A 13,440-nucleotide genomic window follows, 5' to 3' on the forward strand; every position below is an offset into this window, starting at 1 on the left:
GTCTGTGCTTTCACTACGTAGTAAGAGAGTAAAAGAGCACTTTTGGCAGAATAAGAAGCCATTTTTTCCTCTGGAACTAAAATATCAATTTCTGAAAGCATTTGGATTAAATAAAGTAATGGACCTTTTAATATGGACAATTGAGGGGAGATGCCCCCAGCTCCTATGCTTTGGTAGTGCTGGTAGTTAGCACGTACAGTAATGCTAAACTAGTTAATGTCCTGTAGTAGTTATTAACCAGTGAGCAGATGTTAACTCCGCTGCAGGGCCAGCAGCTACGCATGCTGTAATTCCTTATTCTTCTGGAGAGGAATAAGCTGGAGTCCCCCCCCCCCCCACACGGCTCTCGAATGATTCTACGAGTTGCCTGCTGTCTTTTCATTGTCTCTATGTGTTTTCTGGGAAGGAAATGCCCACATATTCTTCTTCCATTTGATAAATATTTATTGAGCACCTATTATGGCCCGTCATTGTGCTAGTATTGGGGCAAAGCAGATAAAAATCAAACGTGTCTCTGCTTTTAGGGACCTTCATTACTGTGTGACTATGGATGTCCCATCTGAACTTCCCTGAAGTCAAAAAGCCTCATTTCCTGTGTATTGATACTAGTCAAGTCCATGTACCAAGGAAGTAATAGAGTGAATTGGTTCAGCTGTTTGACTTTTAAAGGCATAAATGTATATATTAGAGTTCAAGGTTGATGGAAATTGCTCAGTGAACCTAGATTGACATTGATGTCCTGATTTATGCAAATGGATATGATTATGTATCCCACAGACACGGTTGGATGGCCACCTGCACTTCGGAGAGAGAAGCAGGGGGTGGGGAGGAGAAGGGGCTCCAGCCCCATTTCACCTTGGAAGAACTCCACTTCCTTTTGTTGGTCACAGTCTCCACGCTGTAGATTCTTTTCTAATTGGTTCCTAGATCACTTTCCATGTTAAGATTTTTTTCAAATAACACTGACAAACATGTTTATTTCTGTGATGCTGAGAATGCTTTGTGTGTGTATATATATATCTTCAACATATTCCCATGGAATAGGCAGACGGAAAAAACACTTCATCCTACCCTGGTAAAGCTCTACACACTGCGGGGGTCGAAGAGGTTCACTTGGGTTTATGGGGGACGTCAGGGTCAGAAGCTGCCACTGAGTTGCCTGACTTAATTAGAACCATTTTTCTCTGGTTGCTATTAATAAATGTTATTACCAAGTATGGCAGGAAAAAATACAGGATAGCGAGGAACACCCCCCACCTCCCCTTGCTATGGAACTGCCTGCCACTTACATTGTCTTCTTTTTAACCCCAACAGGGAGGTACCTCCTTCCAAACCCGGTGGCGGGACAGGCCTGGCCAGCCTCGGCGGAGACGTCCAACCTTGTGCGCATGCGCAGCCAGGCCCTGGGCCAGTCGGCGCCCTTGCTCACGGCCAGCCTGGTGAGTGTCACCGGCGCGGGTGGCGGTTGCGCTAGCTCGCCACCTCCCTAGGAACTATTTAAGTTTAACCAGATTTAAACTTACGTGTAATGTTAAGCACAGATTTGGCAGTGTGAATATTTCTTGCTTTCGGTGTGATGATTTCCACCTCCCCACCCCCACCCCAAATTTGGAACAGTGCTCTTAAGTGGGCCCCATCTCTACCCTTCGCCCAAAAGAAATGAAAATGTTTCTAGGCTTTTTTTTTTTTTTTCTAACTTTTTATTTGGGAAGAATTTCAAACTTACAGAAAAGTTGCAAGAATAGGGAAAATATAGACGGGGCGCAGTGGCTCACACCTGTAATCCCAGCACTGCCTCAGGCAGGAGGATCACTTGAGGCCAGTGAGTTCCAGACCAGCTTAAGCCACTTAGCGTGATGCCTGTCTCTACAAAAAAAAAAAAAAAAAAAAAAGTGGGGCATGATGGGGTGGGGCATGATGGGGTGAACCCATAGTCTCAGCTACTTGAGAGGCTGAGGCAGGAGGATCGATCGCTTGAGTCCAGGAGGTTGAGGATACAATGAGCTATGATTGGGCCACTGCATTCGAGCCTGGGTGACAGAGCAAGACTCTGTTTCTCTTTTAAACAAACAAACAAACAAACAAAAAAACCCCCAAACTTAGAACATTAGTTTGCTCTTTATCTAGATTTGACTAACATCTTGCCCAATTTGTTTTGTCTCTGTATGTATGTAAATATGTGTGTATATATGTACACACATGTATGTATAATTTTTTGAACTATTTGAGAGTAAATTATACACATACTATAGCCCTTTATTGTCACAATTGTCAACTTGAGTACATTTATGACTGCTACAATCCTATACTCTGCCATCTGTATTTCAGTTTTATCAATTAACTCATTAATGTTTTCATAGCATTTTTTTCCTGCTCCGTCGTGGGATCCAGTCTAGGGTCATTCGTTGCATTCAATTGTCCATCCCTTTAGTCCTCTTTAATCTGGAATGTTTCCACAGCCTTTCTTTATCTTTTGTAACATTGAAGTTTTGGAAGAATTTTTTTTGATAGATTATTTTTTTTTTTTTTTTTTTTTTTTTTGTTGAGACAGAGTCTCACTTTGTTGCCCAGGCTAGAGTGATTGCCGTGGCGTCAGCTTAGCTCACAGCAACCTCAGACTCCTCGGCTTAAGCGATCCTACTGCCTCAGCCTCCCGAGTAGCTGGGACTACAGGCATGCGCCACTATGCCCGGCTAATTTTTTCTTTTTTTTTTTTTTTTTTTTTTTTTTTTTTGAGACAGAGTCTCACTCTGTTGCCCAGGCTAGAGTGAGTGCCGTGGCGTCAGCCTAGCTCACAGCAACCTCAAACTCCTGAGCTCAAGCGATCCCCTGTCTCAGCCTCCCGAGTAGCTGGGACTACAGGCATGTGCCACCATGCCCGGCTAATTTTTTCTCTATATATTTTTAGCTGTCCATATAATTTCTTTCTATTTTTAGTAGAGGTGGGGTCTCGCTCTTGCTCAGGCTGGTCTCGAACTCCTGAGCTCAAAGGATCCGCCCACCTCGGCCTCCCAGAGTGCTAGGATTACAGGCGTGAGCCACCGCGCCCGGCCGTAATTTTTTCTATATAGATTTTTAGTTGTCCATATAATGTCTTTCCATTTTTAGTAGAGACGGGGTCTCGCTCAGGCTGGTCTCGAACTCCTGACCTTGAGCAATCCACCCGCCTCGGCCTCCCAGAGTGCTAGGATTACAGGCGTGAGCCACCGTGCCCGGCCGATAGATTATTTTTTAAGGGAGTATTTGTCATGTTTGTCTGCTCTTTCCCTTGGTGAGAGCTGGGTTTTACATACCAGGCCAGAGCACAGCACTGGTGATATCCTGGCCTCTCAGGCCATAAGACCTGCAGGCTCATGATGTCTGTCTGCTGCTCACTGTGACATCAACTTTAATCATCTAGTCCAGGTGTTGCCCAATTTCTCTGCTGTAGTTAGGACTTTTTCTCTTGCAATCCATAAGCAATCTGGGGAGATACTTTCAGGCCATGCTCATATGCTTTCCATCAAAATTTTCCTATAGATTTAGCATCCATTAGTCATTCCTGCTGGGGCTGACCATTCTTTTCAGTGGTGAGTGAAAGTGGTGATTTTTCCAACTCCAGCACTCTCCACATTTACCACTTGGCACACAGCATAAATATTTGTGTATTTGTTAGCAGCATGGACTTGCACATTCCTGTTTTTTTCCCCAGTGTAGACTTTTAGTTTTAACATGATGCTTACTAGAATTTTTTTTTTTCTGGTTGGTCCCTTCTTTGCTTTAAATCTTTTGGCTCAGCTGATAAGTCTGTACATGCTACTTTCGAATTGGTGGTAGGGTTGTATGGTCTGGAAATAGATTTTAAACATCTTTTATTGATGAAGATGCAAATAATATATAAATCAGTGTGTTACAATGTCTTATAATTTTTATGTATTGGTAATGAATTCTGTTGGATATTTGGGAATCAAACTATAATGAAAAGAGATTTGATTTAGGTTTAGCCTGTAGCCTTGCTTTTGCCATTAAATAGCTGTATAAACTTGGGCAGGTCACTTACTTTCTCAAATTCTGTCACCTCCCCTGCACCTACAAGAGGTACTGTACAGTCTATGAAGTCCCTTTCAACTCTAGAATTCCCCAATTCTCTTTTCAGAATAATTAAGATTTGGAATGTATGGAATAAGTATCTTCTAAGGAAGTTTCTTTTGGAATATTTTGTTTGTGACTTCAAAATTGTGGAATGTTTGTGACTTGAAAATTGACTATAATTTTTAAGCCAAAATTCATCTTTTTTTCCTCTTATGAAAATTTTGGGACTTATTTTTTAAAGATACAATTAAAGAGATGGTAGTCCAAAGTTACTTTTTCTCTTTTGAGGATTTTATTAAAAGCTTGTTTTACTCTGATCATTTGTTTTTTAAGGAAAGAGAAAAATACCTCACAACTTGTGCGTGTGTGTGTGTGTGTGTGTGTGTGTGTATTTTTGACAGAAGTGCTTTTTTAGCCACTACAATATTCTTCTTCACATTTAAATAGTAATCCTGTATGTTTATTGCCAAGTAAATCATTCTGATTAAAACAACACTGTCACAAAGTAATATGTCTTGTTACCTAATACTGGTAGTCCCATACCCAGAAAGAGAAACTGATTTATTCACGGATGAAAAATGCAAGTCACGTGACCTAAGATATTTGGGAATAGGATACAATAATGAGAACTATTAATAGAAAACATGAGAAGAGTACCTCCTAAAATCTGTCAGCTGACATTCTTATTGATGAATTACTTAAATTAATAGCTTATCTACCTGTAAGTTTTTATGTTTATGGTGTTAGCTCAAGATCAAAACTGGGGAAAATGCTGAAATACAATGTAGAGCAAATTTAAAACAGTATCTGGCATATAATAAGTCTTAAATGTTAGCAATATTAATAGTTACATTGTTATCACAAGGTAAATTTGAGCACAGAAGCCAGAATGTGATCAGCCATTTACTACTAGATAGTGAAGGTTTAAAATTTAACCATCATTCTATCTTTCCCTTTAGAAGTTTCATTAGTTCCTAACTATAGTGTATGGAAAACTATTTGTCCCCCGCCTTCTGCTGTATTAAGAGCAGGAGAGGAGAGCTGCCTGGAGAGCACCATCTTGATTTCCTTATTCTGCTGCGATGTGTCTAGATTTCTCTGCCGTATCACTTATTTCTGCATGCCACTCAAGTAAATGTTAATGACTTTTCCTGCTTTTGGTACCATTTGTAGAACCACATAGCTAAAGGGACACATTAAAGTTAATCAGTTTCATGTTTCTACCAAATTTGGATTGGATTCTATCTAAATTATCTCTGCCAATTACAATTAAGAGATTTGATAGAGAATGGTGCTGAGGAGGTGAGAGTGTACACCTTTTAGGACTCTTTTTCTTTTTCCTTCTTTCTCTTTTCCTTTTCTTCCAAACAAGTTAATGTTGGTGGAGGTGCATTGTGCAGTGGAACATTCCTCACTCTGATTGATTCTCTCTTCCTGGCCATTCTCCCCACCCCATTACCCCTGTCTTAGAGCTGTAAGTCATTCTTTCCCCAGCCTCCCCTTAACATTTATCATGGTACTCCTCTGTTTTTGTTCTTTGTGTTTATGCCTAGTATTTCCCTGCTAGACTGCAAGCTCCTTGAGGGTAGAATTCTTGCCTGATTTGACTTTCTTCTACTCCTCACTGCTTTTAGCACGATGCCTTGCATGTAGGAGGCATTCAATAAATAATGATGAAGGAACAAATAAATATCGTGGAAAAGTGACAGATTCCTTTAGTTGCAAGGTGAGAGTGATGGTGTGATTCTGCATGCTGTAATGGGTGGTGTAATAAGACCATCCATCTAAAGTCTCCATGGTTTTGCTGTTCAGTGTGCATCTTACAGTTCTGGTTAGCCTTAAAGTCCATATAGGTCAAATCCTGTTTAATTCCACATCAGATGGTCATAAAATATGGTGACAAAATTGTGAAAAGATTATCGGGGTCCACAAGGGAATTTCATTCATGTGCTTTTAAGCAGTCATGTAGTCACATTGGCTTGAATATTTTGTTGATTCATTGAATAATTAAGTTGAAGTGATATGTGTGTTCAAGTGTGGTGGAATTAGAAAAATAAGGAATCACGGTGGTTTATGTCCAAATGACAACATTGCACTCGATGTAGCAAGTCCATGCTTAATCTCAGCAACATACATTTCAGGAAAGTATAGACCCTCAGCCTGAGAGGTATTAATATGTTAGTAAGATATAAATGAAGGCCCTGAGGTTTGGTAGGGATGAATTTTAGTAAGTGCATGACCTATAGTGATTTAAGTGCCATAGGCAAGCTTGAAGGTAATGCTAACTAGCTTCTCAAGGAGGAGATTAATTCCTAGCCTGAAGTATCTAGTTTTCCTTGGCAATGCTAAATGTAGTTGTGTTCCCTCTCCCGGACACATTGGGCATTTCAGATAAATGGCATGTTGCCAATTCATCCTAAGTAGCTTGGTAGCTGGCAGAATACATGCTCAGCCAGTGTCTGCCTGCTGGGACGCCAGCCGGGAGTGCTGATGAAGTGTCAGATGTATACTTCATATACATTAATCTGAAGAGGGGAAAACTCATTTTCCCCATTTGCTTTCTCCATCTTTTTGTCCCTCCCCACACACATGGGTAGTTTATCAAAGAAGTCGTAGTCGTCAAAGCAGAGGGATTTATACAGATGCTGCTTTCTGGCAAGAAAGATGGAAATTTCAGGAGGCAAAAGCAGGACCAGTGGTAACTTATTTCCTTGTAGGAAAATAAGGCAGTAAGCCTTGATGACTGAAGTTCAGAAATGGTATATGTGGCCATCCTAAGAAATATTCACTACTTTTGTATTTTGGAGTAATAAATGGATAGCAGAAGCACCATGAAAATTAGTTTCCAGCATTTCTTTCCCATTTTCTGTTAGATTTGGATCATGTGCCTCATCTGTTTCGTTTGTGTGAAGGTCCCATTCACATTCTTCCTCACTGAGGTCTTCCTTTGCCCATCCTGTTTCAAACTGTTCACTATTTGCCACACATCTCTAAGAGCATGGGCTGCCCGAGATCAACTCCAGGTTTTGCCATTTGTTAGCCTCAGGTGGGACTAACTGTGTGAGCCTTAGTTTCTTTATCTGTGAAATGGGACTAATGATTGTTAATAACCTCAAAAGGCTATTGTGAGGATTAAATGAGTGAACTCTTGTGCAGCACTTTGCAGAGTCACTCAAGAAATGCTGTCATCAGTGTTCTTGGGGTTGGTAGGAAAAATATTTCTTGGAAGTTGTGAGCTAGGCTTAGCTGGCATGGTTTATCAGAAGGGAGGAAAAAAAGCACTTTTCCTTAGATTGTTTGATTTGAGGTAGCAGTTTTTGTCTTTACCTTTCACAATGGTATATTAGCTTTTTTCCTTCCTCATCTTTACTCAGAATTTACCAGCCGAACAAACTGGAAGATACCTTTGTAGAATACCTAACTTTTTTGAAGCTGCAAGGTGCTTTCAAATACTGTTTTTCAACTTTTAAATATTAGGTTAAGTAGTATAATTTTATGTTTCTTCACTGGCTGTCTTTTGACATCATATCCATTTCTCCTAATGAAAAAATTATATTTCATGATGTACTATAAATATTAAAACCAAACTGTTTAAACTGTAATATATTCCAAGAGCCTTGATGAATATTCATCTTTTCCATTTGCAAAAATGCATTATAAGGAGTCAGGGAAAATTTACTAAACGTATGCAAAAGTGTATTTTTCCTTTTTAATTCATTCTGAATGTAGAGACATAATGTCAGCATTTATTTAGGGTGCAGACTTTATTTGCAGTCATTTAATATTATATCAATACTTCATTAGCCTTATAACTCAAAAATAAAAACCTGATCCGAAGTCCAATTAGTTAACTCCGAGAGAGTATCTGTTAAATATTGATGAAGGAATAATTTGAATGCCCTTGGATAAATTGCTTAACAAAAGTTGTAGAATACATCTATAAATTAGCATTTCTCCATTGCCATAATAACTCAATTTAAGGGCTGCATAATATTCCGATGTATGGATTTATCATAATTTATTAAACGATTTCCCCTTGTAGTTTATTTCCAAGTTTCTCCTATTGCAAATAATGGTGATGAGTGGACTTTTAGTAAGTCCTTGTGTACCTCTAATTGTTTAGGTAGATTCTTGGAGTGGGATTATTGGGACAAAGAATATGAGCATTGTTAAAGTCTCCATAGCTTTTGATAAATTGTTTCTGGGAATTCCGTACAAATTTGTACTGCTTATATATTAAGAAAATACATCTTTCTTCACTCTGATCAGCAGTTAGTATTCTCTTCTTTAAAAAAAACTTTGTTGGTTTGTTTGAAAAATAATTACACTTTTAAATTTATGCTTTAGTGAAGTTGATATGGTTATTTGACATGTGGAACTCGTACGCTAAAGCCAGCAGACAAAGCAAATATGAAATTAGGGCTTTCTGTGCTGCCTCCCATAACGTCTCCCTTCTGTTCCCTAAATTAGCTCACCAAACCAACTGTTGGTAACCTGTATTGCTCTTGGGATACAGGAACTGCTGAGTGTGATTACAGTGTGTGTAGCTGAAGGCATTATTCCACGGTTCAGAATTTTTTTTCATCTGGAAAGTAGTAATCTCAATTGTGAAATAGTGCCTTCAGCTGTGGACATTATAATCAGAGTCTCAGGAGTGCTTGTGTTCCAGGAGTAATACATCTCGTAGTTATTACCCTCTGAGCTAGGTTCTGTTTATAGTGAAGGGATGAATTTTCATAACTCAGTGCTGAAATAGCAAGAGGGAGCCCCGAGCAGATTATTATAGGTCAGGCCTAATCCATGAAGATAAATCTCATTATAGGCTCACCTGGGCCCATCCACAGTAGCTGGTTTAACGTGAGTCTGTAAATCAAAGATCAACTTAAAAATGAACTCTAAAATCCTCACAATAATCCAACGACTGCCTCTGTGAAGAGATGTTCTACATGTGCATTCTTGCTCTAAACATGATTGGGTGCCAGAGGATGATTAGCAGACATGCAAAGGGTGTTGAGTGAATGAAGAACTACGTATTTTTGTGAGAGATTATTTTCTAAAATGAACTCCACTCAGAGCAGTCACTTAAAACTTTCTGTGTCTTAGTTTTTTCTTTCCATTTTGCAGAGATTAAAAAATATTGATTACCTTATGTGTGTGTTGTCCTTGGAAAGGGTGGGGCACCTGCTAGAGCAGGTCTCCACGTGGGTCTCTGCGTGGGTGTACCTGGGCGGACCGGTCAAGTGCAGACTTCTTGTTATCAAAGGCATTCTCCAGCCACTGAAGTGACAAATAATAAAAAGCCTGCACGTATTCTGTGGGCTTTAAAGAATGGAAATGTGTGCCCTCTTTTACTTGATTACCATCACAGGGGGGAAGCGAAACAACTTCATGACAGCAATACCGTACATCTGTGTACATACATCTCTGTGGGTTAAAGCACAGATTTCATTTACTGCCTGTTTACCCAATTGGCGCACCTATTTAGAAGGTGGCCACCAAGCATAAAGATGTGATCCACAGGGTGATAAATGCTTGCACCTCAGCTGTCAATCGCCACTGTATCATTAGCACCAAGGACAGTACTTGGTATGTAGTTAGCACTTAGAACATGGTAGTTTATTAATGAATACTGAGGAAGTCTTAATTCTAAGTTTCTGTTGTTTTCTGAGGCTCCTGGTGTGCTGTTTCCTGGTGCCCAGACTAGTTGAATGGTTTGGCTGTCAGGATTTTATTGGGTCCTGTGTATGAGGGAGATGATTGAGATAAAGGCGGCAAAGCAGTCCCGGCCGCCATTAAGGAAGCACCTGCTGGTGTGGTGGTGGACAGGTCTCCTTCTGGTGGACCGCTGGGGTGACACAGCTTATCCTTTCTGGTGTCCATTTCTCCCAGTGGTAAAATATTGGGCTCTGCCTGTTTGCTGTCCTATTCTTAAAAGGACTTTGCAGCTCAGAAAAAACTAAAAAACCCGTAGTAATTAGATAGCGGTTGTGAGGGGAAAGGTATTGTGATGTAGCATTTCCTGTCGTGGGGAAAAATGAAAAATCGTCATTGTACTTCATAGTGGCTTAGGAAATTCTTGGTTATTGTGGCTCTGGGAAAGCAATATGCTTCAATGTCATTCCTACTTTATTTTCCTAGATACACTTTCGTAGATAGTGTAATGAGAAGTTGGGGTAATTGCATTTACTCCTGGTTTGTTGGCACCTGAAGCTTCAATCTAATGTTGGATTCTGCATCAGTGTTTCCCCATCATGTTCATTGATGAGTTAGTTGACTATGAATGGAGTCCCTAGTATTCAACTAGAATTAAAACTTATACAGAAAAGATATAGCAAGCACATGGTCTTGCTTTTAAAGAGCTTATAAACTAGTTGAAAAGAGGAATTCTCAGAAATCAGACAGCAAGACAGAAGATAACATGCTGGGAGGTTGCGGTCATCAGAATTCATAAGCAGCATGAGTTGGCCTGCCAGTTTCTGGAAAAGCTATGCAACTCTCCTCTTTTTGCCTGGCCAATAGTGTCTATGCTTCAGCTCATGCACTGCTTCCTCCCTGACCTCTTTACCTGCCCTCACCTAATCTGGGTTATGTGACCCCCCTTGGCATTGTGCATATCTGAACTAAAGCATTAACTATATCATTATGTTATGTAGGACTAAAAGACTCTCCATGCTTGCCTTCTCCCCCTTCCCTCATCATCTGCAAATGGTTTGATTGCCTGAAGAGCCCAGGAAAATGAGCTGTAGCTGTTGAAGATGTGAATCTAGAATATTTCATTGAGTGTGCTCTTTAAAATGGCATTAAGTGAAATACGAGGGGCTGATATTTTGTTGTGCCTGTACCACCTCTCTACATTATAATTGACCTTTGAGAGCCTTACTTTTGAAAATGAATGCTGGAATTAGAGAATTTTATGGATGGTAACAGGTAGACCTCAGGTCATCCCTTTCCCTTTGGCCAAAGAGATCATGCTCTGCAGTGGCCCTTATCTAAATTGTGATCATTTTTACAGGCACTTGATTCAGAATTTAATTATGATAGGCAGTTTAGAGTAATGTTTAAGAGCATGGGCTCCAGAGCCTGGTTGCCTGGGTGGGAATCTTGACTTTACCACTTACAAGATGCATGATCTTGATGAAGGAATGTCACTTTCTGGTGCCTCTGAAAAATGGGAATGCTGATTAGTACCTATCTTACGTAGTTGTTGCTGGAATCAAGTGAGATGATACAAGTAAGGATATCCACTTGGGACACATCAGAAAAGCATGGTAAGTGCTAACTATTACTGTCATCTTGGATAAGAGGATCTGATGTATTAATTAATCTGGGAAATTTAAATTTTATTAAATGCATATGTGAAGTTTATGGTTTATAGAATTGATGAAGCTGGCCTTGGAAAGATAAGCTTCTCTATGATTACTTTCAGATAACTACAGGTCTACTCTGTTTTCTACAGGATAATTTGTCAGGCGTGGAGCTTGTTTGAAATCAGAAGTCGCGGGAAAAGGATAATTTAACATTTTCAACATGAGTAAGCTTTAAGGGATGAGGCCATTAAAAAAATGGTGACCAGAAAAAGGAAACATAACTCCTTTCTTTTCATTCCTCTCATGGTATTACACAAAAGACTTATCAGAATCCTCTTCATGAGTGTATCAAAGTCTTTTGTACAGAAGTCTGCTTTCTTTTGAGTTGACATTTTGTATACCACTTAACACAGTGCCTGAATACTTGGAGCTTTAGAATATTAACGTCTATTTTACTGAACACATTATTAATATTGATATCTTTTTTTGCCCTTGCCAAATATTGCTGTCATTTGCCCAGTTATAAGAAAATTAGAGGAGGGCTATTGGGCCTTTACCATTTTGCAGGTTCACCCCATCAATAAAACATTTTTTTGAGTGTGCCTCCCTAACATGTGAACGTATTTTAAAGTTATTTTCATGTGCTTAGAGGTGATGGTAAAAATACTTTAACAGGCCTGTGAATCTCCTCTAGAAAATGATTACAGAGGACACTTACTGTAGGATTTAAACAGGACCTGGAGGAAACTGAGTTTGCCAGGTGTTAACCATTTAGTTGCCACATCATGGGGAGAGTTAGGGAGTCCTAGAGTAGTAGGTGAGGGGGAAGATAGGACATACTTGGAGCATTTGAGGCAGTGGCTATCTGCCAACCTATAAGGAAGTATTTTAGCTATGAGTACTGGTGCATATCAGCTGAGTAGAAGCCTAAATATCAATTTATGAAATGGTCTAAACAACAACAACAAAAAAAGATGTAAAACATGGAAACTGAAGTTCCAGTATTTTTTCTTGAATCCCAGTTGATTGTGTTGTGCACCACTGGGGTGCCCATGTCCCAATTTTCAGACTCGTGGGTAAGCCACGAGGTCTGCCTTCTAAACCTTCTAGAGGAGAACTTTATTGATTAAAAATAGAGTCTTAAATATTCAGTGAGGCTACATGTCTTTTCTTCTTTGGAAAGGTTTATTTTTTTATTTTTAAGTGGAAAAAATAGATCTTCGTTACACATGTCATTAACTGCCACTAAATTGACACAAGTGTTGACAGTTATTGTGAGAACTGTTTCAAAGCTAATTATGTTAATTAGAATGTAACATACCAGTAATTGCATGTATTCAAACATCATACCATCACTTTTTGTGTTTTCTTCTCCAGATGTAAGACATTTATTTGTTGCTTGAAAAGCTGCAGAATTATAGCTAAGATAACAAATAATTGCCAGCAAATAAAATTGGTTCCTTAGAAATATACCCTAATTGGTTAGCTATGTAAAAGAAAGAAACAAATGCTAGCATGTCAAGCATATAAATTAGGAACATTGCTTATGAAATCCTTAGTTTTGGGCTTTTCATTTAAATAAGCCTTCTTATTGCAATTAATATTATCATTTGTTTTATGGCCCTTAAAAATATATTCCCTTTCAGCATTTCTTGGAGTTCTAATTTAGCTTTCTTATACATGTTAGATGATTTGCAATTTAGATTTTAATTTGATTTCCATTTTTTTCAAATGCCATTTTTCTTGTATTTCACTTTTATTTAAAGCATAGTTTTCTCTGTATTCATGGAAGTTAGGCATAAACAAACTACTAGAAAAATCAAGCTATTAAGTGAGCTGAGAACATAAAACATTTTAATAGGAATTTCACATAACTAAACTAAATATTTGAGAGCCCAACCAGAGATTTATGCATCTTTGGAAACAAACTTTATGGGACACGATGTTCCTAATTTTACCCTCTGTTATAGTTCTTTAAAAATTAGCGTTTCAGTCATTGACTTTAAATCCTCATCACTTCTTGCATATGTAAAGCGTTAAATATGAGTCTTCCTGATGACTT

At 39.0% G+C, this 13,440-nt stretch overlaps 1 protein-coding gene across 4 annotated transcripts in view; it reads left to right on the forward strand.

The window, feature by feature from the left end:
* The window catches only part of MAST4 (microtubule associated serine/threonine kinase family member 4), a 510,487-nt gene that overhangs the window by 159,886 nt on the left and 337,161 nt on the right, over positions 1–13,440 (forward strand). For all 4 annotated transcript variants that reach the window (XM_069492549.1, XM_069492550.1, XM_069492551.1 and 1 more), the window contains exon 3: positions 1,315–1,439. In XM_069492549.1, the coding sequence (XP_069348650.1) occupies positions 1,315–1,439 (125 nt within the window). The remainder of the gene's footprint in view (positions 1–1,314; positions 1,440–13,440) is intronic.

This window comes from Eulemur rufifrons, chromosome 17, assembly GCF_041146395.1.
Source record: "Eulemur rufifrons isolate Redbay chromosome 17, OSU_ERuf_1, whole genome shotgun sequence".
Classification (NCBI taxonomy): Eukaryota; Metazoa; Chordata; class Mammalia; order Primates; family Lemuridae; genus Eulemur; species Eulemur rufifrons.